Here is a 24,288-nt window from a genome sequence, read left to right as displayed (position 1 = left end):
GTGAGGGGGCTGACATATATACAGGTGTGAGAGGGGCTGACATATATACAGGTGTGAGGGGGGCTGACATATATACAGGTTTGAGGGGGCTGACATATATACAGGATTGGGGGGCTGACATATATACAGGTGTGTGTGGGGGGGGGGGGCTGACATATATACAGGTGTGAGGGGGGCTGACATATATACAGGTGTGTGTGTGGGGGGGGGGCTGACATATATACAGGTGTGAGGGGGGCTGACATATAAACAGGTGTGTGTGTGGGGGGGCTGACATATATACAGGTGTGTGTGTGAGGGGGGCTGACATATATACAGGATTGGGGGGGCTGACATATATACAGGTTTGGGGGGCTGACATATATACAGGTTTGGGGGGCTGACATATATACAGGATTGGGGGGGCTGACATATATACAGGTATGTGTGAGGGGGCCCAGGTCTAAAGCTGTGTAAGGGGCCCAAATATTTCTGATGGCTGTCCTGGATATAAGACGAAACAAATCCTGTATTATTTATTCTGGATATCACTCCACTAGGAGTGAGAAGAACAAACCCACTGTCATGTCTTATACTAATAGAAACATCCGCATCTCCTACAGCCAGGGTTCCCACCCATACACACAAGGTGCTCTGGGCTGAGGAGTGACGTATCCGGGGGCTTGGCTGAGGCTGGTCCTATCAAGAGTGACCAGCCTTGGCCGCTCGCTGTTCGGGATTCAGCAGTGCGCAGGCGTAGGAGACACAGGGAGCGGCGCGAACGCGTAAAGGAGCGGGCGGGCATGCTTATCTACGGACACGCCACATACATGGCTCAGCGACCCCCCCCTGACAGCTGGAATGTAGCTCCACCCTGCCATGTGACCCGTGACGTCTTCTCTATCCCCGCCTCTCTGCTAAATAGTTCCATTCTAGCATCTCGTCCACGTCACACACGGACATGCAACCCGGCTTCTCAGGAGACAGCAGAGCGCAGGTACAGGGAAGGGGATATGTACAGGGGGGGGATATGAACAGGGGGGAGATATGAACAGGGGGGAGATATGTACAGGGGGGAGATATGGATATGGGTGACAGTCTATAGAGACATGGGATCATCATACTATAGACTGGATTCAGGTCACATCACACACTGTACAATCCTATACTGGTCACACACTATACAATGTCTGTACAATCTCCTTTACATCTTCCATCACCTATGTAATACATCAGGCAGCCTTAATACTAATTGAAGGGATAGTATTGGTTTGTCTTTATGGGATTTATGAAAACAACAAAATATATGAGTAGCTTCCTCTCTCCTCCATCTCTCCAATCACTTTGTATCCATCAGCCAAGTCATTGTACACCATCATTGCTGGCAGATCTAAAGCCGATTGTACATTTAGATGGTGACGTTTATGGATTGAACGATCCTTTTTTAGTGTATGGGCAAATGAATGGTGGCTGTACACACTTCACTTGTATATTATCTCATAGATGTGTGATTTGATCAATACAATTAAATAGCCATAATTTCCCTTTTGATCTATTAAGGCTCCAGTTTAGATTTATATTCAATCAATTGTGGGAAAATGTGTTATGTCTGAAACCAAGGTTGAACCTTTTGGCCATAATTCCAAAAGATATATTTGGTGCAAAAACAACACTGCGCATCACCAAAAGAACACCATACCCACTGTGAAGCATGGTGGTGTCGGCATCATGCTTTGGGGCTGTTTTTGTTCAGCTGGAACAGGGACCTTAGTCAAGGTAGAGGGAATCATGAACAGTTCCAAATACCAGTCAATATTGGCACAAAACCTTTCAGGCTTCTGCTGGAAAGCTGAACATGAAGAGGAACGTCATCTTTCAGCATGACAACGACCCAAAGCATACATCCAAATCTACAAAGGAATGGCTTCACCAGAAGAAGATTCAAGTTTTGGAATGGCCCAGACTTGAATCCCATTGAAAATCTGTGGGGAGATCTGAAGAGGGCTGTGCACAGGAGATGCCCTCTCGGTCGATTGGCCAGGGTGGAAAAATAACAATCGTTTGACATAGACTAGCATTACTGAGTTGCTTGGTTGGTCATGAGGTTGATTTGTATTTTAATAACTCAGATTATGAATCTGTATGGCAGACACAGAGGTGTGATCAATAACTTCCCATCATATCTTCTTTGTATCCATCAGAACCCACTTCCCTGTGTGTGTCATGAGAGGCCGGATTGATTGGTTATTCCGAGTGCGAGAGATTGATTGAAAATAAAGAAATCGATCCATTTATTGAAGTGTGCATGATCAGATTCACAGTGTTGTAATGTAGAAGGTACAGTGGATATATAAAGTCTACACACCCCCATTAAAATGTCAGGTTTCTGTGATGTTAAAAAAATGAGACAAAGATAAATTATTTCAGAACGTTTTCCTTCTTTTAATGTGACCTATATACAGTACAACTCAGTTGAACAACAAACTGAAATCTTTTAGGTGGAGGGAAGTAAAAATATAAAACCAATATGGTTGCATAAGTGTGTAATATTTTTGTTGAAGCATCTTTTGATTTTATTACAGCACTCAGTCTTTTTGGGTATGAGTCTATAAGCATGGCACATCTTGACTTGGCAATATTTTCCCACTCTTTGCAAAAACACTCCAAATCTGTCAGATTGTGAGGGCATCTCCTGTGCACAGCTCTCTTCAGATCACCCCACAGATTTTCAATCGGATTCAGGTCTGGGCTCTTGTTGGGCCATTCCAAAACTTGAATCTTCTTCTGGTGAAGACATTCCTTTTGTTGCTTTGGGTCGTTGTCATGCTGAAAGATGGCATTCCTCTTCATGTTCAGCTTTCTGAAGGTTTTGTGCCAATATTGACTGGTATTTATCACTGTTCATAATTCCCCTCTACCTTGACTAAGGCCCCTGCTCCAGTTGAAGAAAAACAGCCCCAAAGCATGATGCTGCCACCGCCATGCTTCACAATGGATATAGTGTTCTTTTGGTGATGTGCGATGTTGTTTTTGCCCAAACATCTTTTGGAATTATGGCCAAAAAGTTCAACATTGGTTTCATCAGACCATAACATATTTTCCCACATGCTTTTAGGAGACTTCAGCTGTGTTTTCGCAAAATTTAGCTGGGCTTGGATTAGAGCTGAACAATTCTGGCCAAAATGAGAATCACAATTTTTTTTTTTTTTTCTTAGAATAAAATGATCACGATTCTCTTAACAATTCTCGCGCCGTAAAATCTTTCTCATTGTACAAAAAAAAAAAAATTGGGCTAACTTTACTAGTTTAGTGTGTTGTGTGTGTGTGTGTGTGTTTTTTTTGTTTTTGTTTTTTTTGTTTTTATTTTTCATTAAAGTCATTTTTTTCCCAAAAAAAGCATTTGAAAGACCACTGCGCAAATATAGTGTGACATAAAATATTGCAACAACCACCATTTTATTATCTATCTATCTATCTATCTATCTATCTATCTATCTATCTATCTATCTATCTATCTAATCTATTATTTGTAATTTTCTAGCAACAACAAAAAAAGATTTTAACTTGAAATCAACAAATGTCAGAAAAAGGTTTAGTGGTTAAACTTTCTTCATTTACACACAAAGTCTATTCCTTTGACAAATTGTTACAATGTTTAGACTTAGTTCCACTGCTAAAGTATGTTGTGATTCTTGGCAGGCTTCCGGTTTTTCTCTTCCTTTCTTTTAATGGCTGTGGCTTCAGAAGAGCAGAGACTTCTTTGCAAAGACAGAATCGTGAAACAGTTTTGTCAAGATCGCAATGGGGAAAAAATCGTGATAACGATTCTTGGCGATTAATCGTGCAGCTCAAGCTGCACGATTAATCTATCAGTGCCTACCAATGCCACCTATCGGTGCCAGTGCTTCCAATCAGTGCTGCCAATCAGTACCACCTATCAGGGCACATCAGTGCTTTCTGTTAGTGCCTGTCAGTGCTGACAATCAGTGCACTGAGTGCAGGGAAGGGGAGATGAACTCAGCAACCAGGCACATTGTCCATGGAGGGGCCAGCCTGGTGGGGCACAACTGAAATCTGTTGTTTAATTCCACATGCCAATCTTTAGTATAATAGGTAATCACCCCACTACTATTTACAATAAACTACTGGAGGTAAAATAAAAAAGTGTCAGTAAAAAGCCTCCCGCTAAGCTCTGTTATGTGTTTCCAAACCACAAAAAAAAAGTGCAGCGCTAACCTACTGATCAGTAATGGTGGATGGAAATCAATAGGCTTCAATATGACGACAATAGCGCTCTCTGATACGCAACTTCACATATAATACACATGAAACTAAAAATGAGACATGCTGTATAAAATGAAACTTGGCAGGGATGGTGGAAGCCCCTCCTATAGATATTGGCTATAAAAAATGTCTTCATCAGTTTAGGCCAATATGTATTCTGCTACATATTTTTTGTTAAAAAAAAATCGCAACAAGTGTAAATTGATTGGTTTGCGTAAAAGTTATAGTTTCTGCAACATAGAGAATAGATTTATGGCATTTTTAATCAGATTTTCTGATAAATTTTAATTTTAGTTATCATATAAAATAACGAATGTTGGGGGCCTTTTGGTAGGTGTGATAATTTTTTATTTTTTTGGGGGGGGGCAGCATTTTCCATCTTGGGCCCAGGCAGCTCAATGTCCCGGGCTGGCCCTGACTCTACCCCATAGCCCAGACATATAAAGAATACAGGAGATTGTTATCACATGTACCACACAGCCAGTACTTGCCAGATATTCCTGAAGCTCCTTTATCCCTGGTTCACATTGATGCCATTTGGCATGAACTTTTGGGAGGTGGTGTAGAGACTTGGAGGCACTTAGTGATGAGCTGTGGGAACAAGCCTTGAAGAATTTATTTGAGGTATCCCTATCCTCCTCACAATGTTTGACTCTGTTATTTATCATTCACAAAATCCATTATACTCCATCAACGTTCTATTCCTGGGGAAAAACTGATACATCAGATTGTCCAAGGCGTATCACTAACACAGGTACACTAATGCCACGTACACACGGGCAGACTTTTCGACCAGACTGGTCCGATGGACTTTCTGACGGACTTTTGAACGAACGGACTTGCCTACACACGATCAAACAAAGTCTGACGGATTCGTACATGATGACGTACGACCGGACTAAAATAAGGAAGTTGATAGCCAGTAGCCAATAGCTGCCCTAGCGTGGGGTTTTTGTCCGTCGGACTAGCATACAGACGAGCGGCTTTTTCGACCAGACTCGAGTCTGTCGGAAAGATTTGAAGCATGTTTCAAATCTAAAGTCCGTCAGATTTTCGACTGGAAAAGTCCGATGAAGCCCACACACGGTCGCATTGTCCGTCGAACCAGTCTGATAGAAAATTTCGGTCATGTGTGTACGCTGCATTAGACATATGTTGCGGTGATGTCCTAAATTGCATAGTTATTGGGAGGGTGTATTTGATACTCTAAACTCCTAAAGCTCTACACTGGGTCATTTTGATCCAAAAATAGCATTGTTAGGGATTATACCAGAAGATACTCTCACAACTGAAATGCGTGTGATGTGGTTGAGAACTATGTATATGGCACGTAAACCCATATCGCAAAAATGGATATCAAAATACCCGCCAACAATAGATCAATGGATTAAAGCGATTTAATCTTAATTCAAAACGAGAGGAATTGACATATAAATATAGGTGGAGTCCTAAAAAATTTGCAAACATTTGGCATTGGTGACTGGTTTCTAATTTTATCTGAGCAACCAGCTGAGAATACTGAGGAAAATCAGTAATGAGACGGCACTTTTTTTTTTTTTTTTTTCTTTTTTAATATTGTGATGGAGGGTATTTGAGTAAAGAAGGAAACGTAAACAGTTGAGTGCAAATGAGGAGATAAATTTTTTTTTTTTTTTTTTTAAATTCCATTAAACACCGCTTTTAAAGTAGAGGGAAAGGCAATATAGACACCCACCTTTATCCACTTGGCGCCTGCCATATAGCAAAATGACGTCGGCAAAGTGGTTGCGATATCCTCACCGGATGTCATATGACGTTGTCAGGATATCAAGCCGATGCGCTATGCCCGGGGGTTGTCATTTAAAAAGTGACAGCACTGAAAGCTGAAAATTGGCCTGGGCAGGAAGGTGCGAAAGTGCCCAGTATTGAAGTGGTTAAACCATGGGTCTTCAAACTATGGCCCTCCAGTTGTTCGGGAACTACAATTCCCATCATGCCTAGTCATGTCTGTGAATGTCAGAGTTTTACAATGCCTCATGGGATGTGTAGTTCTGCAACAGCTGGAGGGCCGTAGTTTGAAGATACCTGGGTTAAACATTGCCTCAACACTGCTCTTATACTCTTATATTTCAGTTACTAATACATTTCAATGCAGATGTACTCCAATCAGCCATAACCTTATAACTACCCACTTAATATTGAGTAGGTCCCCCTTTTACCACCAAAACAACCCGGACCCATCAAGGAATGGACTCCACTAGACCTGAGGGTATGCTGGGGTATCTGGCACCAAGCCGTCAGTAGCAGATCCTGTAAGTTGTAAAGCGGGTCATCTGTGGATTGGATATGTTTTTCCAGCACATGCCACAAATGATCAATTGGATTTGGATTTTTGAGATCTGGATAATTTGGAGGCCAAGTTAATGTCTCAAAGACACTATCTTCCAGTTCATGTGTCCATTGTAGATTCTTATGGCTATGAATATGAGTCAGCATGGGCACTCTGACCCGTCTGCAGCTTTGCAGCCCCATACACAACAAACTGCGATGCCCATTGTTCTGCTTTAAACACATCAACTTCAGGGACAACATGTTCACTTGCTGCCTAATATCTCCCACCTACTTTAAGATATGATAATCCGTGTTATTCACTTTACATGTCAGTGGTCATAAAGTTATGGCTTGTGTGTCTATCATCACATGGCCACAAAGATCCATCAAGTGTATCTGCCATTATGGCTGGTGGGTGTGAACTCTTTCAAGTAAATCTCCAATGTAAACAATTTTATTTGTCAAAGTGGTCTGGAAAGTTTGCCTATGCAAAGCCAACAATGCCTCTGATGAACCACTTCATTACAGGGCACTTTCACCCCCTTCCTGCCCAGGCCAATTTTACAGCTTTCAGAGCTGTTGCACTTTGAATGACTATTGCGCGGTCATGCAACACTGTACCCATATGACATTTTTAGGCCACACCCTGATCAGATTTGAACAGTTCCTGCTGAACCGACCCAATATCAATCTGTGTATGGCCAGCTATGGAGCAATGACATGCCCTGAAAGAACTTTCACCAACCAGCCACACACAGACACCCTCACTGGAGCTTTGCGAGCACGCAACTGCTTGGAAAAGGTTGAAAAAAATAGTTTAAATGAAGATTTTGTATAGTAGTACCTGTATGTAAGAAATAGAAGTTCAGTGGAGATGCATTTAAAAGTAGGGCGACTGTTTTCTTCTACTTTAAAAACCCATGCCAATGTAAACACTTACACAAGTGGTGCTGATGAATAGGTTGCAGATGGTTTGAGTCACTTTTCCGGTTCTGGAAAGTTTGTGGGAGAGTTAAACTCTCGGAGCTGTAAGGACTGAAATGATTTAATTGTCTCCCTCCCTGCAGACACTGGGGATCTGAACGATGGATATGGACAAGTTACGTCAGCATGCAGCTAAGGCTGGGCAGAGCCACGTGTTGCAGTTTTGGGATGAGCTGTCAGAAGTTCAGCGTTCTCACTTGTTGGAGGAGATAAAAAACTTGGACTTCTTGGAATTAAATGGATTTTTCCATAAAGCTATGGATGCATTTTCGGCTTCATCTTCGCAAGAAAAAGTAGATGCCAGGATGGAGGCTGTACCTCAAGAAGTGCTTGGCAGTGCTACCAGAGACCAGCAGCATCTTCAGCAATGGGAAGCTCAAGGTAAAAGGTTTTATAGCGGCTAGTTGGTTGCCTTTTCATTGCAACCAGTAGATCGCCTGTTCACAGTGGTCTCTGAGTTGCTGCCTTTGTCCCCGCTGGAGAGATTCACCATCTCGATTTAGGAAAAAGTGATGGGAAATCCAAAATTTTACAGTTCTCAGTGGAACAGGAGGTGAGGGGGTACTCTTCCAAGGCGGACACATTGATCAATGACAACTACCTATGAATGGGGTTCTCCTCCACACAGATGCCCAAGATCCTCTGCATTGGGAAAAACACATGAACATGCATTGGTGGCACTTCATTGCACTATTACTATAGCCTGCAAACTAGGTGCACCTCGTATCAATGCAACACACATCAACAAATGACACAATGATGTTCGGCACCCTGTACATTTTTCCCAGGTGGTGTTGTGTGTTAAAGTGGTTGTAAACCTCAGACATGAAATATGAACAAAGCATATCCCTCTATAGTGTGTACTGGTCTCGATCCAGAGCAAGGTATAAAGCCCAACTTCTGCCCAAAAAGAAGTTTTCCCATGCAGTAGGGCTGTGTCCACACTGCATGGGTTAACTGCTCGTTTTGTTCAGGGGCAAATAAAAAGCTTATACTCATTCGATCCTCCACTCCAGCGGCAAACTGCTCTCCCCCACGATCCAATGGTCAACTGTTCCTGATGTTCTCATGTCCAGAGAAGGTCTATGGGCTTGATGATGTCAGGAACAGTCCACTGCATAAGACCATATGGGATGTAGGAGCTGCAGGGATCAGTCTTGTGCGGGGAGGATTAGGTAAGTATATCTCCAATCCCTTAGACAAAGAGCAGTTAACCCTTGCAGTGCAGGCACAGCTACAATCCTTGCAGCGTTACCAATTTGCTATTTTTTTCCCCAAAAAAGTTATCAAAAACACCTAGCAAATAGACTTTTCAGTTTTAAAAATTTGATGTTGATCAGTCAAGGTCAAGAAGATGAATGTATTGATGCATCTTGACTAACACTTCAACATGTACCATCTAACATAGTTGTGTGTGGGTTTTTTTTTTTTTTAGGTTTTCATCAGATTGCAGATGGTAAAGTGGCAGTTCTGCTGCTAGCTGGTGGACAGGGAACACGCCTTGGCGTGTCATACCCAAAGGGTATGTATGATGTCGGACTGCCCTCTCACAAAAGTCTCTTCCAAATACAAGCCGAGCGAATCTTAAAGCTGCAGAATCTGGCAAAGGAACGACATGGGAACGACTGTGTTATTCCTTGGTAAGACCAGGTTAATATGTTTGCTTAAAGTGACACTAAAGTAAAATTATTTTATTTTTTTTAAAATAACAAACATGTCATACTTGGGGTCCCGCGGCGGCTCTCTCGGTTCCTCCCCACATTAGATACCCCCTGTGAAAAGCACTCTCCTGAGGGGGGAGGGGGGGTTCCTTGGGGGTGCGATCCCGAGTCCAGCATTTGGCGTCCATAGACGCTGAATGCAGGACTCGGCCCTGCCCCCCTGGCGGCCGCGTCATTGGATTTGATTGACAGCAGCGGGAACCAATGGCAGCGCTGCTATCAATCTATCCAATCAAGAGCTGAGAACTCCCTAACCGAGAGATGGCTCGGGGCCGGTCGCTGCCAGGTGTTTTTTCACCTTAATGCATGGGATACATTAGGGTGAAAAAACACTTACCTTTACAACCCCTTTTAGTATATAATGGGGCAAAATTTTATATAGTGTAAAGATTTTGATAAAGTGAAATTTAAAGGCAGCTTTAATTGCCTTTCCTATAATGGTCCTTGTCCCTTGCTGGTGCCTGCATCTTTTTTTTTTTTTTTTGCTGTCTTTATTGGCCGACACAGGATGACATCAGGAGTCAGTCATGCTGGCGCTGTAAGCTGAGCTGCACACACACAGCTCCGTTTATGTACTGGAGAACGCTGAGAGCAGGCAGGTAGGTGGATTTTATTGTAGAAGAGACCTTGCATATCTCTTCTGCGATAAAGAGCCTGCCTGCTCACAGTGAGTAATGGCGGAATTTTAGCTCTGCCTAAAAAGTAGAACTAAAGGCAGAACTGGATTTTTCATTCTCGGTGATAACAGAAAGCAGGACAAATAGAGGGTGAGTCTTCCTTACAGGCACAGACAGCAAAAAAAACCTGACAGGTGTTCTAATCCCTCTCCACTCTATCTATCTAATACTAAGGCTAGGTTAACACTATGCAAGTATCCTGGTGGCCGCATTTGCAGGGGAACAGCAGACCATTTATTTGAATGGGCTGCTGTACCTATGGAAAATGCAGGTAAAAAGGTCCCTGCATCTTTTCCAAAATTGCAGCCAAAAGGAAAGCGCACAACGCCATGTGGTTCACAGCACGGGAAAAGGCGCTGTGGTTTCAAGTGCGTGGGAGTGCCATTAAGAATTTTATAGGCACCCCTGTGCATCCTCTAACTGGACTTTTTTTGATGTGGGTGTTGGAAAGCATGAATTTTACATGCAGTCCTGCACCCACATATAATGTGAACTTGGCCTAAAGACCTCATGCCTGATGTAAAGGTCCTACAAGGCTCCGAAATGTTGCTTCTGTTATGATGGTGTGATCGCTGAACAAAGCTTTGGACCTGTTCTGGAGATCTGTGATGTGCTGGTGACTTTCTATTGCTCTGCACCAGTGTATGAATGAACACATAATCAAACCGCGAGTGGCCAGGTGAATACACACTGAATCTTTGGTTGGAGTGGTGGAAGACACAGGGTCCGACCGGGATTTATTCATCTGATTATGCTTTCATACACAGGTGACGCACCATTTTTAAATTTTCTTTCAGTGCTCATACTGCTTCGCCATATAGGCGTCCAGGTTCACGTCTGTGCGGGTGGTTCCCATCACGGGTTTGCATCTGTTCCCGCAGCCGCGACCACCCCCATAGAAAAACATGGATGCGTGCAGCTGCCGTTAATCCTAATGGCACTCCACACGCACTGGAAATCACACCTGCTGTGTGCACTGCACTTGCAGTTCCCATGCGGGCTGCGATTGCAAAAATTGTGCAGGGACATTTTCCCTGCATTTCAGGAGGCACTGAAGCCCATTCAAATGAATAGGCTGCTGTGCCTGCGCAAAACGCGTCTTTCAGAGTTGCATCAATGTGAACCTAGAGTAAAGCAGACTTTTCATATCCTGAAAGCTTGGGTAGATTTTTTTTTTTTTTTTTTTTTTTTCTCCTAATGGTATATTTTCTAGGTATATGATTGCCAATATTTCCCTAGTCTGATTTGTGTATGTCCTAATTCATTTAACAGTTCTTCAACACTAAATGAAATGACTTGTATTTCCCAGGTATATCATGACCAGTGGCCGTACCATGGAATCAACCCATGATTTCTTTAAGAAGCATCAATATTTTGGCCTAAAAGAAGAAAACCTTATCCTTTTCCAGCAGGGGATGCTGCCAGCAATGAGTTTTGAGGGGAAGGTCCTTATGGAGGAGAAGGGCAAACTATCCATGGCTCCAGGTTTGGTCGCCTTCAACTAATGACTCCTATATAACTTCTGTAGGAGTGATGTTTAATAAGCATATTCCAATCCAATTTGCAGATGGCAATGGAGGACTGTATAGAGCCCTGGGTGCACACGGAGTGCTGAAGGACATGGAAAAGAGAGGAATCGAGTACATTCATGTATACTGTGTAGATAACATCTTGGTGAAGGTGGCTGATCCAGTGTTTGTTGGATTTTGTGTGACCAAGGAGGCAGATTGTGGAGCCAAGGTAAGTAGCCATAAAAAACAAGTGTTAGCAAGTGACGAGTGTGCAGCATTGAAGAGTTTCAAGCATTAATACATTTACAGTAAAAGAAATTTAGGAAATTCACAGCCACAACAGGCATTTCTTTAGACAAGTGATTATTGCATCTTGATATCTACTTTTATGTTTTTTCTTTTACCATGGAACAAAACACATGTAGTACTTTCTTCCATGTTGCTAGGTGCTTCTATCCCTAGCTATGAGGTCCAAACTGTTCCCCCACCACAGCCGGTCCAACGACTGCTAGGAAGGTGAGGGGTGCTTCATAATTTCAGCTTGTTTTGGCCCTGAGCACTTTTTTTTGAGACCACAGGATTGGGGGGGGGGCTGGCAATCTGTGCATTTGTCTTGTCTTCCATTGCCTGTCACAGGAAAGTGCTCATAACAGAGACAAGCTGCCATTATGAAGTGTCTGTCTCCTTCCTAGCTGTTGTTGGATTAGCTGTGGTGGGAGGGGACCTAGGTTGGCCCTCATAACTAGGGTTAGCAAGCGCCTAGCAACATAGGACAAAGTAATACATTTATTGGTAAAAGAATACTTTAAAGGAAATCTTATAGCATGCATTAGATCTGGCTCTCACTGAATGACTTGTTTAGCGAAGTCTAAAAACATAACCTGTAAAAGATTGATTTCTAAAGGCTAAGCTGACCCAATACTGACAGTTCAAATATAGAAAACTGGTGGCATCTTTAAAGTGGTTGTAGACCTCTGAAATGAAAAACAATGCCTAGCCCCCCTATAGTGTGCCATAGCTTTAAAGTGGTTCTAAAGGCTCAAGGTTTTTACCTTCCCGCGTTCTATGCAAAAAAGTTAAAAACCTTCAGCAGCAGGCGCTTGTCATCCCTTAATACTTACCTGAGCCCAATCGCAATCCAGCAATGTGCAAGAGAGCCTCAGCTCTCTAGAGATTCTCCCTCATTAGCTCCCTCTGCTCTCAATCACGGCCAGTGAGCCAATGAGAGAGAGAGAGAGAGAGAGAGAGAGAGGAGGGGGCGGGGCTGAGCTGTACTTTGTGTTTGTGTGTTTGTGTGTGTGTGTGTGTGTGTGTGTGAATGGACACAGAGCAGCTGCTTGCGAGCAAGCCTTCTTGGGTGCCCCCATAGCATGGTGCTTGCTCTGTGAGCAGGAGGGAGGGGCCAGAGTGGGGTTCCGAGAAGAGAAGGACCCCGGCTGCTCCTGTTGTACGGAGCGGCTCACAGCAAGGGTCTGGTGAGTCCCTGTGCACCGTTTCAGGTCTGATTTTGGTCTGAATTTTTGACCTGAAATGCACCAGAAGATGCACAGGACTCCTGTGCATTTCTCCCCGCAGCCACCCCGAAGATGTGCACAGTCTCCTGTAATGCGAATTGGATGCGGAGAAAGCCACATCCAATTTGCAATAGTGTGAACCCAGCCTAATCCAAAACACTGAGACCCCTCCTGTAAAGCGCCTGAAAAATGCCCCATCTGCAGTCGCAGTGTGAAAGCCCAAGTGGTTTCACACTGGGGCACTGCGCTGGCAGGTCATTTAAAAAAAAAAAAGTCCTGTAAGCAGCATCTTTGGGGCGCTTTAGACTAAAGCTCCCCTGCCCATTAAAATCAATGGGCAGCAGCGTTTTGCGGGCGGTTCTAACCCTTCGGCCGCTAGCGGGGGTTAAAAGCCGCCAAAGAGCGCCTCTAAAACTAGCAAGCGCTTTACCGCTAATGCGGCCGCGCTGTCAATGTGAAAGGGCTCTGAGTGTGGTTCCACTCTGATCTCTCCATTCTCTACTATCTGCATGACTCGCTTCTGAGAGTCTAACAACTGGACAGGCACAGTCCTGGACAATGGCCCCGCCCTCCAACAACACACAGCAGGTGATTTACAGCCTCTGCTGTGCATGTTTCTTTATTCTGTATAGAGGGGAGTGTCCTTCCCCCCTCCACTCCACAGATCTCTCCACTCTAGTCTGTGCAATGTGTGTGATATCAGATCTCCACCTTCTGCCTGCTGGAGCTGAGAAAAATCCTTTCATCTGTGTTTTTATAAGGCTGTACAGGAGAGGTGGTGAAGATGAACAGGTACAACCTATGTAGGAGGATTTGTTTCATCTGTGTATCACCTGAGGACAGTCACTTCCATGGGTATATTTGAGGGTTTACAACCACTTTAAGTGATCATTATACTGGCCCTTAGTCTGTCTAAGTACCTCCGCATGTCTGCCCACATCAATTCATTTCCAGAGTGCTGAAAACCCCCCTGTAATCTGGTGAGCTCTATTATGCTAGGTCTGACTGGTGCCAGTATGGTAGTGTTCTGCCCCACACTGCCTTTACAGCCCAATAGATCTGCTTAGCAAAGTTGGCACCCATTAGGGTGGAGGAGTAGGCCAGAATGTGACTCTGCAAGATTTTGGTTCCAGCTTACAAAATGGAGGTTGCTAGGTTTTCTCTGGCAGCAGACTGATGCCAAGTAAAAATCTTTACCGCTGACCTATGCACTGTGATTAGGAAAGGATCTTCAGGAATTAGAAGAGTTCCTTCTGTTTTTCTTAGGTGGTGGAGAAGATGAATCCCACTGAGCCTGTTGGTGTAGTTTGCCGTGTAGATGGTGTGTACCAGGTTGTGGAATACAGTGAGATCACACTGGCTACAGCACAGAAGAGAAGTACGGATGGAAGACTCATGTATAATGCTGGGAACTTCACAAGACGGTTCCTGCAGCAAGTGGTGGAGTAAGTGGTGGTGGAGTAAGTGACACGAATATTACAGATGTAGGAAGTAAATGGAAAAAAATAAGTGCCTATGCTGTTTAAAATCCAGTAATACACTCTCACCCTGTTCTAAACATGCTCAGTTGCTCTCTATTTTTAGGCACTGCTGAATTTGTAGAGGCAGAGACAGCCTAAAGATTTACTGCTGTTCAGGGGCTCTGCAAGGGGCTGTGCAGGGGCTCTCCAGCAAGAAGAAACAGGAACTATGCTCGAGGCACACACATATTTTGGTAGCATAATTATTAATGTGGAATGTATGTTCCTTGCTAAAGAGCATTATTTTTATCAAGTTGTTTTGGGTAAAGTTTCACTTTAACCACTTTCCGCCCGAGCTATAGCCAAATGACTGCTTCCAATGCCAGAAGGGCATCAATAGACGTCCTCCCGTGATCGCACGGCTCGCACGCCCCCTGGGGTGTGTGGCCAGCGCGCACTGTTATCACTGAGTTCTTTGGACTTGGCTGATCACAGAACAGGGTAAAGGACCAATCACAGCGGGCCTTTTACCATGTGGTCAGCTGCCAGCCAATGACAGCTGATCAAGAAAACAGAAGCCGGTTATCGGCTCTTTTTTTTTTTTTTCCCCTCACAATCAGTGATCGGGGAAAGGGAATAAAGCCGGTGTTCCATCAAATTTTGTCACGGAAGTGACATTCCGGCATGGCCATCTTGGTACACCCTGCACTTGGCCGCAGTAAGGATACAGTGAGAAGGCGGCGAGCGGACATCTTTTTACACCCACCGCAGTTTTCTGCATTTCACACTTATTTTTAACAGGGCTTATATAGTGAAATACAGTATTTATAAATCCGTGACACTGTTTTGATGTTGCATTTTAAAAGCCGCGGCAAGCCTGCTGTTCTCACAGAACACAGCTGCTTTTAAAATTCAACATCAAAACAGTCTGATGGATTTCAAAATACTCAATTTCACTATATAAGTTCAGTTTGCTGGTAAAAATAAGTGTGAAATGCAAAACTCCACTGGGTGTAAAAAGATGTCCACTTGCCGCCTTCTCACTGTATCTTTACTGTGGCCGAGTGTGGGGTGCACCAGAATGGCCGTGCCGGAACGTCACTTCCGTTACAAAATTTGACGGGTCGCCTAATCTAACGGAATACCGGTAACTGGCTTCTGTTACAGGGACATCGGCCCCGATCTGTGCCACCTATCAGTGCCCAAAATTGTCGCCTCATTAGTGAAACAGAAAAATTAACTTTTTTGTAAAGGTGTGTTGTTTTTTTTTTTTTTGTTTTTTTTTTATAACAAACTGAAAAAAAATTGTGAAAAAAAAATTATACAAATTTTGTTTGGGTCCAGTGTTGCATGACCGTGCAATTGTCATTCAAAGTGCAACAGCGCTAAAGCTGAAGATTGGCCTGGGCAGGAATGGGGGTTTAAGTGCCCTGTAGGCAAGTGGTTAAGAAACTTTTACGTTTCATACTGGTGACTGCTGTTGAAGACTATCCTCTCAAATTTTCCAATGTGTTATAGGGTCCATGAGCCTCAGCTACAGCACCATGTTGCAGTGAAGAAAATACCTCATGTGGACACACAGGGTGTGCTAATTCACCCGGACAAACCCAACGGAATAAAGATGGAGAAATTTGTCTTTGACATCTTCCAGTTTGCCAAGTGAGTACTCATGGTTGACATGCCTCCAGGATTTTATGCATTTTGGCCTGCAGTAATAGTGTGGTAGATTCTTACAATTCCTTTGGGTAACATGCACAGATGTTTGGGTATACTGTTGGAACTATATACAGCATGGCTGTCCTTTTTTATACACAGGAAATTTGTGGTATTTGAAGTTTTACGTGAAGAAGAGTTCTCCCCTTTGAAAAATGCTGATAGCCAAAATGGAAAGGACAACCCCAGTACTGCCCGCCATGCACTTCTGTCACTACATCACTGCTGGGTCCTCAATGCTGGTGGACACTTCGTGGATGAGAATGGCACCCGAATCCCTGCAATTCCTCTGTAAGTATCCAGCTCTGTCATGTTCACTGGTTAGATGTGCCGTGATATGCAGCTTTTGGAGTCCATAGATGTTTTCTGGTCAACAATAAAAAGGTGAACATTTCTTTAGGCAAAAAAAAAAAAAATTACAATATGAAAAAGATTTGTAAAGCTTTAAGTGTATGTAAAGGGGTTTTTAGCTTTGGATACAATGTAGAAGGGTTGAATTTCTATTGCTGTCGGTGCCCCTGCTGGGGAAATTCATCCCCCATTTTGTCCTGGTGACAATTGTCACAGAGATTCTCCATTTTAGAGGGAGAAAACTACTTGGGGATTACTCCTCCCATTTTGGGGAAAAATGTCCTTTACATCTGTTTAAGAATGTTACTGATTTTCTGTTACATGTGTTGCATCATAGTTCTATGAACTGCATGTTCACTACAAAGACCATGACCCCTGAGGGGGGGTGTGTGAACTGTGGCTTCTTACAGGAGTGGTATTAGTATCATCTGCAACAATGTGGCAATAGTGGATGGAACTTTCCCTTGCAGACTCAGGCTGTATTTACACCTGAGAGTCCTGTTTTTGAGCATTTGTATACAGCGTTTTTAAATCGTTTTTTGCGCTTTTTGGCTTTTTTTTTTTTTTTTTTTTTTTTTATCTTTGTAAAGGATTAAAGGGTGGGGGGTTCATTTATTTATTTATTTTGTATTTAGGGGTTAATGGTGTTGGGGTTTAGGATTAGGGTTGAGGGTCAATATTTGGGGATAAGGTTTGGAGTTTTTATATTATTTATCATTTTATTTTCATGTAATTTTAGCAGAAAAAAACACTCCAAACGTGTGACAAAATGCTCAAATACTCTTGGATCAATCCTTTCTATGGAACAAGAAAAGCTTTAAAAATGCACCAATCTGCCCATTTCGAGCTACAAAAAAGCTCCAGAACCTTTTTTGAGCTTCAGGCGACTTGTAGTGGAGATGTGAACCATCTCCATGGAGAATAACTGATATTTCTCCTCCAGCATTTTGGAGCTTCGAGCTTCAAGCTACAAATCACTGAGATGTGAATGGGGCCTTGAGGCTAGGTTCACACTGCTGCAATCTGGTTTTGATCTGTCTTTCAGTGTGATTTGTGTAGCATTACTTGGCCGCTTCTCTGATGCTACTTGGATAAGATCTACATATTCTGTGGGGCCAATTGCACTGCAATCGCACCAGAATAGCACTGCTACATCTTCCAAAATTGCTCCGTGCTGAGTCACGTTATTATGAATGGACACCATTGAAAATAATGTGATTTCTGTGCAACTCAAATTGTATCTGCCATTGCACTAGTGTGAATCGGGCCTTATAAATGCCCCCTGCTCATGGGAGTTTACAATTTTAATTTATTCACACAAACTTTGGTTTTTCAATTTTGATACATAAATTGCAATTGCTAGAGGTATGGAAGGCAACTACCAGATCTGTTGAATGAAATAAAATTAATAACTTGGTGAGTTGTCAATATTTTATTATACATTGCCAGACCAAGATCACAACTCAAGACACGTTAGTCTGATTGTACAGTTTCCTTTTTGGATCCATCATCTGCTACGTAGTGCTGTTTTTAGTTTTGATAAACCCAAGTATGGGTGGTCAGTTTGTAAAGTATTTGGTGAGCTTGATGCTTGTCTTGTCTTACAGGAGGTGGTTGAGGTTGCTGACCAAACATGACATGGATGATGTAGTGGCAACCTACACAAGAAGATATGTCTTCCTTGAACATTTGTAGTGGCCCTTACACAGACTGATTATTGACAGACAATGACCTCTGTAGATAATCAGCATGTGTATTGGCATATTCACTGTCCTGCCTTTACAATATCAGATGTTTGACAGATGGACGCCATTTGATTATTGTATACAAAGCTGGGTACAAAGAATGTAGAGCAGTCTTTTCACCGCCTGTTTATCTTTAAAACAGCCAATCCAGAAAAGAGAATGGAAGCGCGCAGGACAAGACTGAGACTACGTAATTATGGGTGCATGGTGCAGGGCCTCAACTAACCGGAGTCTCTGCTTCATGGTGGAGGGAATTAATACTTAAAAGTCCTCCTGTCTTTTTTTCTTATAACTTTTCACAAAGGCATTCACATACACAGAACTCTGATCGCTTCTGCATGTCCTACAATTAGTAGTAAAGATTTTATTGACTTCCTCCTGTTAGGCATCAGGGATTGTGTACAAAGGTGACTTGTAAGATTATAATGTATAGCTGGGAAGGAGTTTACGATTATTTAATAAAGCAAAGAGCACTTTGTTTATGCAGTAACCAGTGCCTGTCAAGTAGAAATAAATTTATGGAACACATATGCAGTAAAAACTAGGGGCTCGTGGGCCGCTGCAGACTCTCCCACACATGGTTCAAAAAGGATGGAGATGCAATAATTTGGCAATTGCATAGAATTGTGTATGCAGTTCTTAAACATCTCTTTGCATTGTCTTTTTTTTTTTTTTTTTTTTTTGGCAGTTGGCATCTGCCTGACCTTGACTCCCCATATCTGTCAGATTTGCCCATCACGGTGGATGGTCTAATCTGTCATATGGATCAAGTTCAAAATCTGGTTACTGTTGCTAGCACTTTGTTTCCTTAAATAAGCTAAAAGGTCTCAAAGCTCATGATGATTTAATAAGTCTTTTTGGTGTTTTCAACCACTACTACATGATTCATTCTTTTGCGGTCTTTGATGTAGAATTTAAAGTTAACCTTTCATCAAAGAAATCCATGGGCTGCCACTGATCTCTTCTTCTAAAAGTGCTAATTGCCTGGCTGACCCACTCGTAATACTTTTGAGTCACTGATCCGAAAGAAGTATGGAGATCAGAAAAGACAGAGAAGATGTTTACATATTTCTTGGTTAGTACCATAAAAGGATTCACAGTTGGTCAGCATATGTCACTATCAACATAGGCAGCCTTCATGGTTTTCTGATGACCGGTTTCCTTTAAAGGGTAGTGGTACCTTGTACACTAAATCCTCCATATAGCCCCCTACCCTTCATATGAAATACAAATAATGTGCATGATGCAGGCTGGACCTAGTTATTACTGTCCTGCCCATTTTTACCCCCTTCCATGTATCAACAGCCTATGAAGCAATGCACTTCTAAAGGCTCCCAGCCATAGCCTATTTGATCAGGGAAGGGGTTAAGGAGGTTTTTAGTTCTAGCCGGATCTATGTTGTTGAACTTTATAAGCAAGCTAATCTCCCTTCCACAAACAGACTAGAACAGTCTTAACTAAGGTGACAGTTCCTTTTTGAAGCTTCACTGATGGAACCAGTGCAGATCCAGCAAGTCTGAGTGATTGCCTTGATCACTATTACAAAGTTTAGTTTTTTCCCTAATTGAAAGTCTGAATGATGGATATGTTCTGTTTTTCTGCAGGCTTCTCTCAGTGAAGAATGTGGTTACTAATCTGCAGATCTGCATGATCTTTACTCTTCTTTGCCTGGTTATCTCTACTTCTAGTTCTGTGTACTGTTTAGCTTGGCCAAGGAACAGACTTTATCTATCGGCTATCTTTGTTCTCACACAGTAAAAGTGTACTACCTGTTCATAATTTTTTTTTTTTTTTCAATTTCAGCATGCAGGATGCTGGAGATGTGCCCATTCAGTGTGAGATCTCTCCACTTGTCTCTTATTCTGGAGAGGTAAGTTCTGAAACTCGGCCTCGAAATAAGGCTACCCTATGACCTAAAACAGTGCTTAATGCACTTGTGTAAGATCTTCCATACAGATATTATAGTAAACATTAACCTAACTAGAGATCATATTTTATTTGCTGAGCACACATGAAATGGTGTCAGATGTTACTGAAACATTGCTTCTGGGTACACGAAATGCACTGTGTACAATGGTTCAATTATCTAGCGAGGGAAAGACAGGCCTACAGGCAGGTTCAACTTTGTCCTGTTTGGCCCACAGGTTGATCTTCTTCTTTTAATAAATTCCCCCATCTATGCCAAAGCTAGCCATAGATGGTTCGAAATTCGACTATCAAGCCATCTATGTGCAGGCTGGTTGTGCTGAAGTCGCTCTCTCTATCAAGTTCAGTACAACAATACCTTAAAAAGTTTGCGCAAAGGTTACACTCACCTAGCCTAACATATACTGTGAGTAGAAATCCTCATCATAGACCTTTTACCACTTCAGGTTTTACAGAAGTTTCCCTGAGTTTGCTGGTTGCAGTAGTGGGCATGCACAAGGCTGCTCTGTGACTTATTGGCTACCTGTACAAGAAAACAGATTATTTGATAGGGATCCCAAAAAAAGTCTGTGGGGCTACCTTATGCCTGCAGAGTACTACGTCTAGGTGGCTGTAAACAAAGCAGGGGTGTTTTGGTTGCCATCAGATGAGCTGTGAACTCTACAATCTGCATATCTACTTTCACTGAGTATTAAGTTAGAGCAGGGGCACTGAATTTAAATTTCAGAGGTCCTTCACATCACAGCCCCCTCCTTTTTTTTAATTTCACAATCCCCTCCTTACATCGGTGTCCTCTGTTCCCCTGCATATCACAATCCTCCTCTCTCCCCCCCCCACATCAGTTTCTGAACCCCTCGTCACAGTGGTGTCCTCTGCCTTTCCCCTTCACAGCGGTATTCGAAACCCCCTTCACATCACAGCTCCCCCCCCCCCCCTTCACATCACAGCTCTACCCCTTTCTGCCTTACTTGGGTATGCAGAGTATGAGGCGAAGCAGCAGAAGGAGGGTGGGAGCTGCCGGAATGACCTTAATCGGATTAACAAACTGGTGATTGATTGCTAGGGGCACCCTACGTCCTAGCAACCAATCATTAGCATGTACGTATAAAAAGTTAATTCCGGCAGCTCCTGCCCCTGCCCTTCATCCACTGCTGCTATGCCTCTCGCTCTGAGTGCTGAACTGTTCTGCCTCCCACTCTCCGCTCTGCTGTGCCAGAACATACTTCTGTCCTTCCTATACAAGACCGTGAGAATGCAAAAGCAGGTTGATGCAGCTTAGGAGGTCAACTGCAGGACAAACGATACTGTGAATGAGCTCAGAATCGTCTCAAACTGATCTGGATGCAATCTGCATTTGCCCATTAATACAAGCCCAAAGTCCACTGATATAGATCCTAACCCTAAGGTTAAATTCTCCTATACAGCCCATTTCTTCCATGTGCGCTCCACCTAGTCTGCACTCTGTCTAGCTATAATGTGCAAAGATTTCAGCTCCCACAAATCTTTGGAATCTGCCTCCTGAACCGTGGTAACCAGCAATACCAACAAATATTGCCAAATCTTTGGTTTCCAATGAATGATTGTGTGACGGCTGAACTGTGCTTTGATATTACTGGTATTTGAGGCTAATCTCTTAATGAGTCGTGATTATGGTTGTCAGATATCCTAAAGGGAAGGGACTTCTTGAGAAACACAGGATGGCCATGTGACTCATTCTGTATGAAAAGCCAGCAAGCGTAATCCTTTTCTATGGATAGACTCATTATTAGGCTGCTGCTAATGCATTTTATACTTATTTGTAACCTATCTTGGTGTTCTTCTTTAACTGTATATCTTTTTTGTATTTGGGGGTTGAGATAATCCTGTTAAGTATTTCTGTATTCTTGCTAGTTGTAGACTCAAAGGAAATCTGGGTTATTCTTTTATTATTTGAACCCCGCCCTTTGTAGTAGGTGTGTGGTGTAATGGTTAACATTACATTTTTGACTTTATTTCAAGCCTAAGGCCCCTTTCACGTGGGTGGACTGATCGGGTCCGCCTGTCAGTTTCTTAGGCAGACCCAACCAGACTATTAATTGCCCTCTATGGAGTGGTGTGTGTCAATAGACAAATGGAGGATCCGTTCCCCCATCTGTCCAGCGAAACGGATGGCCATTGGATGTAAACAGACAGTCTGTCCGTTTACATCTGACCACCCATAGAGGACAGCAGGCAGTGTCTGTGTTTGGTTCTGCATAAGTGGAGCGGACATGGACCAGCCATCTGCCTGCTCACTGGGGATCGGAGGAGAGATTCCCTGCTGAGCTGGCGGAGTCCACCCCATGTGAAAGGGTCCTATTAGGCAGCCAGTGTATATTGGGAACATATTTATTATTTATTTTTTCGGCTTTTTTTTTAAATTTATCAGTACCAGTCTGTTTGTAGGTCCATTTATCTCAGATTTGATTACTGAACAGTTCTGATTTTTTTTATTTTTTATCAATCAGGGCCTGGAGCCTTATGTGAAGAACAAGGAGTTCCATGCACCTCTTACAATAGACGAAACCGGTATTCACCAGTTGGTGAGGAATGGCCTCTAGGAGCCCCAGACGTGTTCCAGTTCTACATATTTAGACATATTTATGGTGGGGGACTATGGAGGAAATCGATAGGTACTTGAAAAATGATACTTTTGGATCTTCTCAGTCTCTGACATCGCAGAAGCTTTTAGCTTACATTTTAATGCCAAATCTTGGGAGAAAATGGACTTATTTATAGCGGGGTTAGTGTGAGGGAGAAAAAATATTTTTTTAAACTTGTACATAGCACGCTCTTGTACATTTACAGTTTATTTTAATGGTACTATTCTCTTTTTTATGGTGGGGTGTGTTTTTTTTTTTTTATTTTTTATTTTTTTTTTTTTTTTGTGTTGTGTCTATCTAATTTTTGTGAACAGAATGTTCTTTAAAAAAAAAATAAAGTAAAACTTTTGCTCTCCATTTTGTGTTTCCTTTTTAGTCAGGATTATACAAGGAGAATACTGTACTACTGTATAGCCCAGTTGAAGTCGCTGTACTATTAACCTCCATTTTTATAGTCCTTTCCTCCATTTTTGTGGTATAGTAGTTGCGCAGGGTGTCTGAATATGGCTGCACCCTCAAATAGGTACCAGAGCTGGATCTAGTGCACTCTGGAATCAGCATTTATTAATTCTGGTCTGACATACCCCTCTGTTCCTCCTACAATACAAGTCTGTGTAAGGATTCTCGTGCTGAGTGGTGTCACTGTTACTGAATTATGCCAGCTCAGAAGTACTGGAGTGAAGATATTTTAAAGGCTTTCCAAGCAAAAAACATAATATGCAAGGGTACAGGACTTATAGGGATTAAAAAAAGATGGGAAAATATAGTAATTAGGCTTTAAAGAAAAACTGTTGAGAGAAATACAGCTGACCCCATTTAAGAATGGTAGCTGTCTTGTCCTTAACCACTCTAGTACCGGATACTTTTACCCCATTCCTGTGGGGTTTTTTTTAAATTATTTATTTAACACCATGAATGCTTAGAACTGCAATTTTTTTCAGTTACAAGCAACCCTTTTTTTTTTTTTAACTATTCATTCACTGTTTACTATTGTGATTGGCCACAGCTAATCGCATGGTACAGATAGGCTGTGAATCACATGGTACAGACAGGGCCAATCACTATAGTGCACAATGAACGGCATGAATCTAATTCTTTCATATTGTGTACAACTCTCATGTAATCTGCTGTGATTGGCCACAGTGTTCACATGGTACAGTGATCTGTCTTCGGTTATGTCCAGTGGACACAGCGGGTGACAGATGGGGCCAGGGTGTGGCCCACGGAGCGATCCTGGGAGGACGCCATATGATGTACTCCCAGGTTAATGGGGATCCCGCCCAGCTGTCATATTACAATAGATGGGGCGGGAAGGCGTTAAAGAGGAACTTCTGCTAGATCATTTTATTCTGCCCCGTTTTGCAGGTATAGCTATTTAAACCATTAAAAATAAGTGTCCTATACTGTTTAAAATCCCGTAATACACTGTCTTACCCTGCTCTGCACATACTCAGTTGCCTATTTTTAGGCACAACGCTGATGTGCTGACAGC

General features: G+C 42.7%; 1 protein-coding gene across 2 annotated transcripts; it reads left to right on the top strand.

The window, feature by feature from the left end:
- The first annotated feature begins 820 nt into the window (after positions 1–820).
- On the top strand, positions 821–22,884 carry UAP1 (UDP-N-acetylglucosamine pyrophosphorylase 1). 2 transcript variants are annotated; one of them, XM_073593285.1, is made up of 11 exons: positions 821–976; positions 7,641–7,938; positions 8,993–9,197; positions 11,265–11,440; positions 11,523–11,695; positions 14,247–14,425; positions 15,959–16,099; positions 16,256–16,444; positions 18,392–18,439; positions 20,053–20,119; positions 22,662–22,884. In XM_073593285.1, exons 2-11 carry the CDS (start codon positions 7,659–7,661, stop codon positions 22,752–22,754), a joined length of 1,551 nt encoding a protein of 516 aa, XP_073449386.1. In that variant the 5' UTR covers positions 821–976; positions 7,641–7,658; the 3' UTR covers positions 22,755–22,884. The 2 variants fall into 2 exon arrangements, with proteins under 2 accessions (XP_073449386.1, XP_073449387.1); XM_073593286.1 differs by lacking the exon at positions 18,392–18,439.
- The last annotated feature ends 1,404 nt before the right edge of the window (positions 22,885–24,288 follow it).

Source organism: Aquarana catesbeiana, linkage group LG07 (assembly GCF_042186555.1).
Source record: "Aquarana catesbeiana isolate 2022-GZ linkage group LG07, ASM4218655v1, whole genome shotgun sequence".
In the NCBI taxonomy this organism is placed as follows: Eukaryota; Metazoa; Chordata; class Amphibia; order Anura; family Ranidae; genus Aquarana; species Aquarana catesbeiana.
Note: the sequence above shows the minus strand (reverse complement) of the source record. Positions and strands in the feature narration are given on the sequence as shown.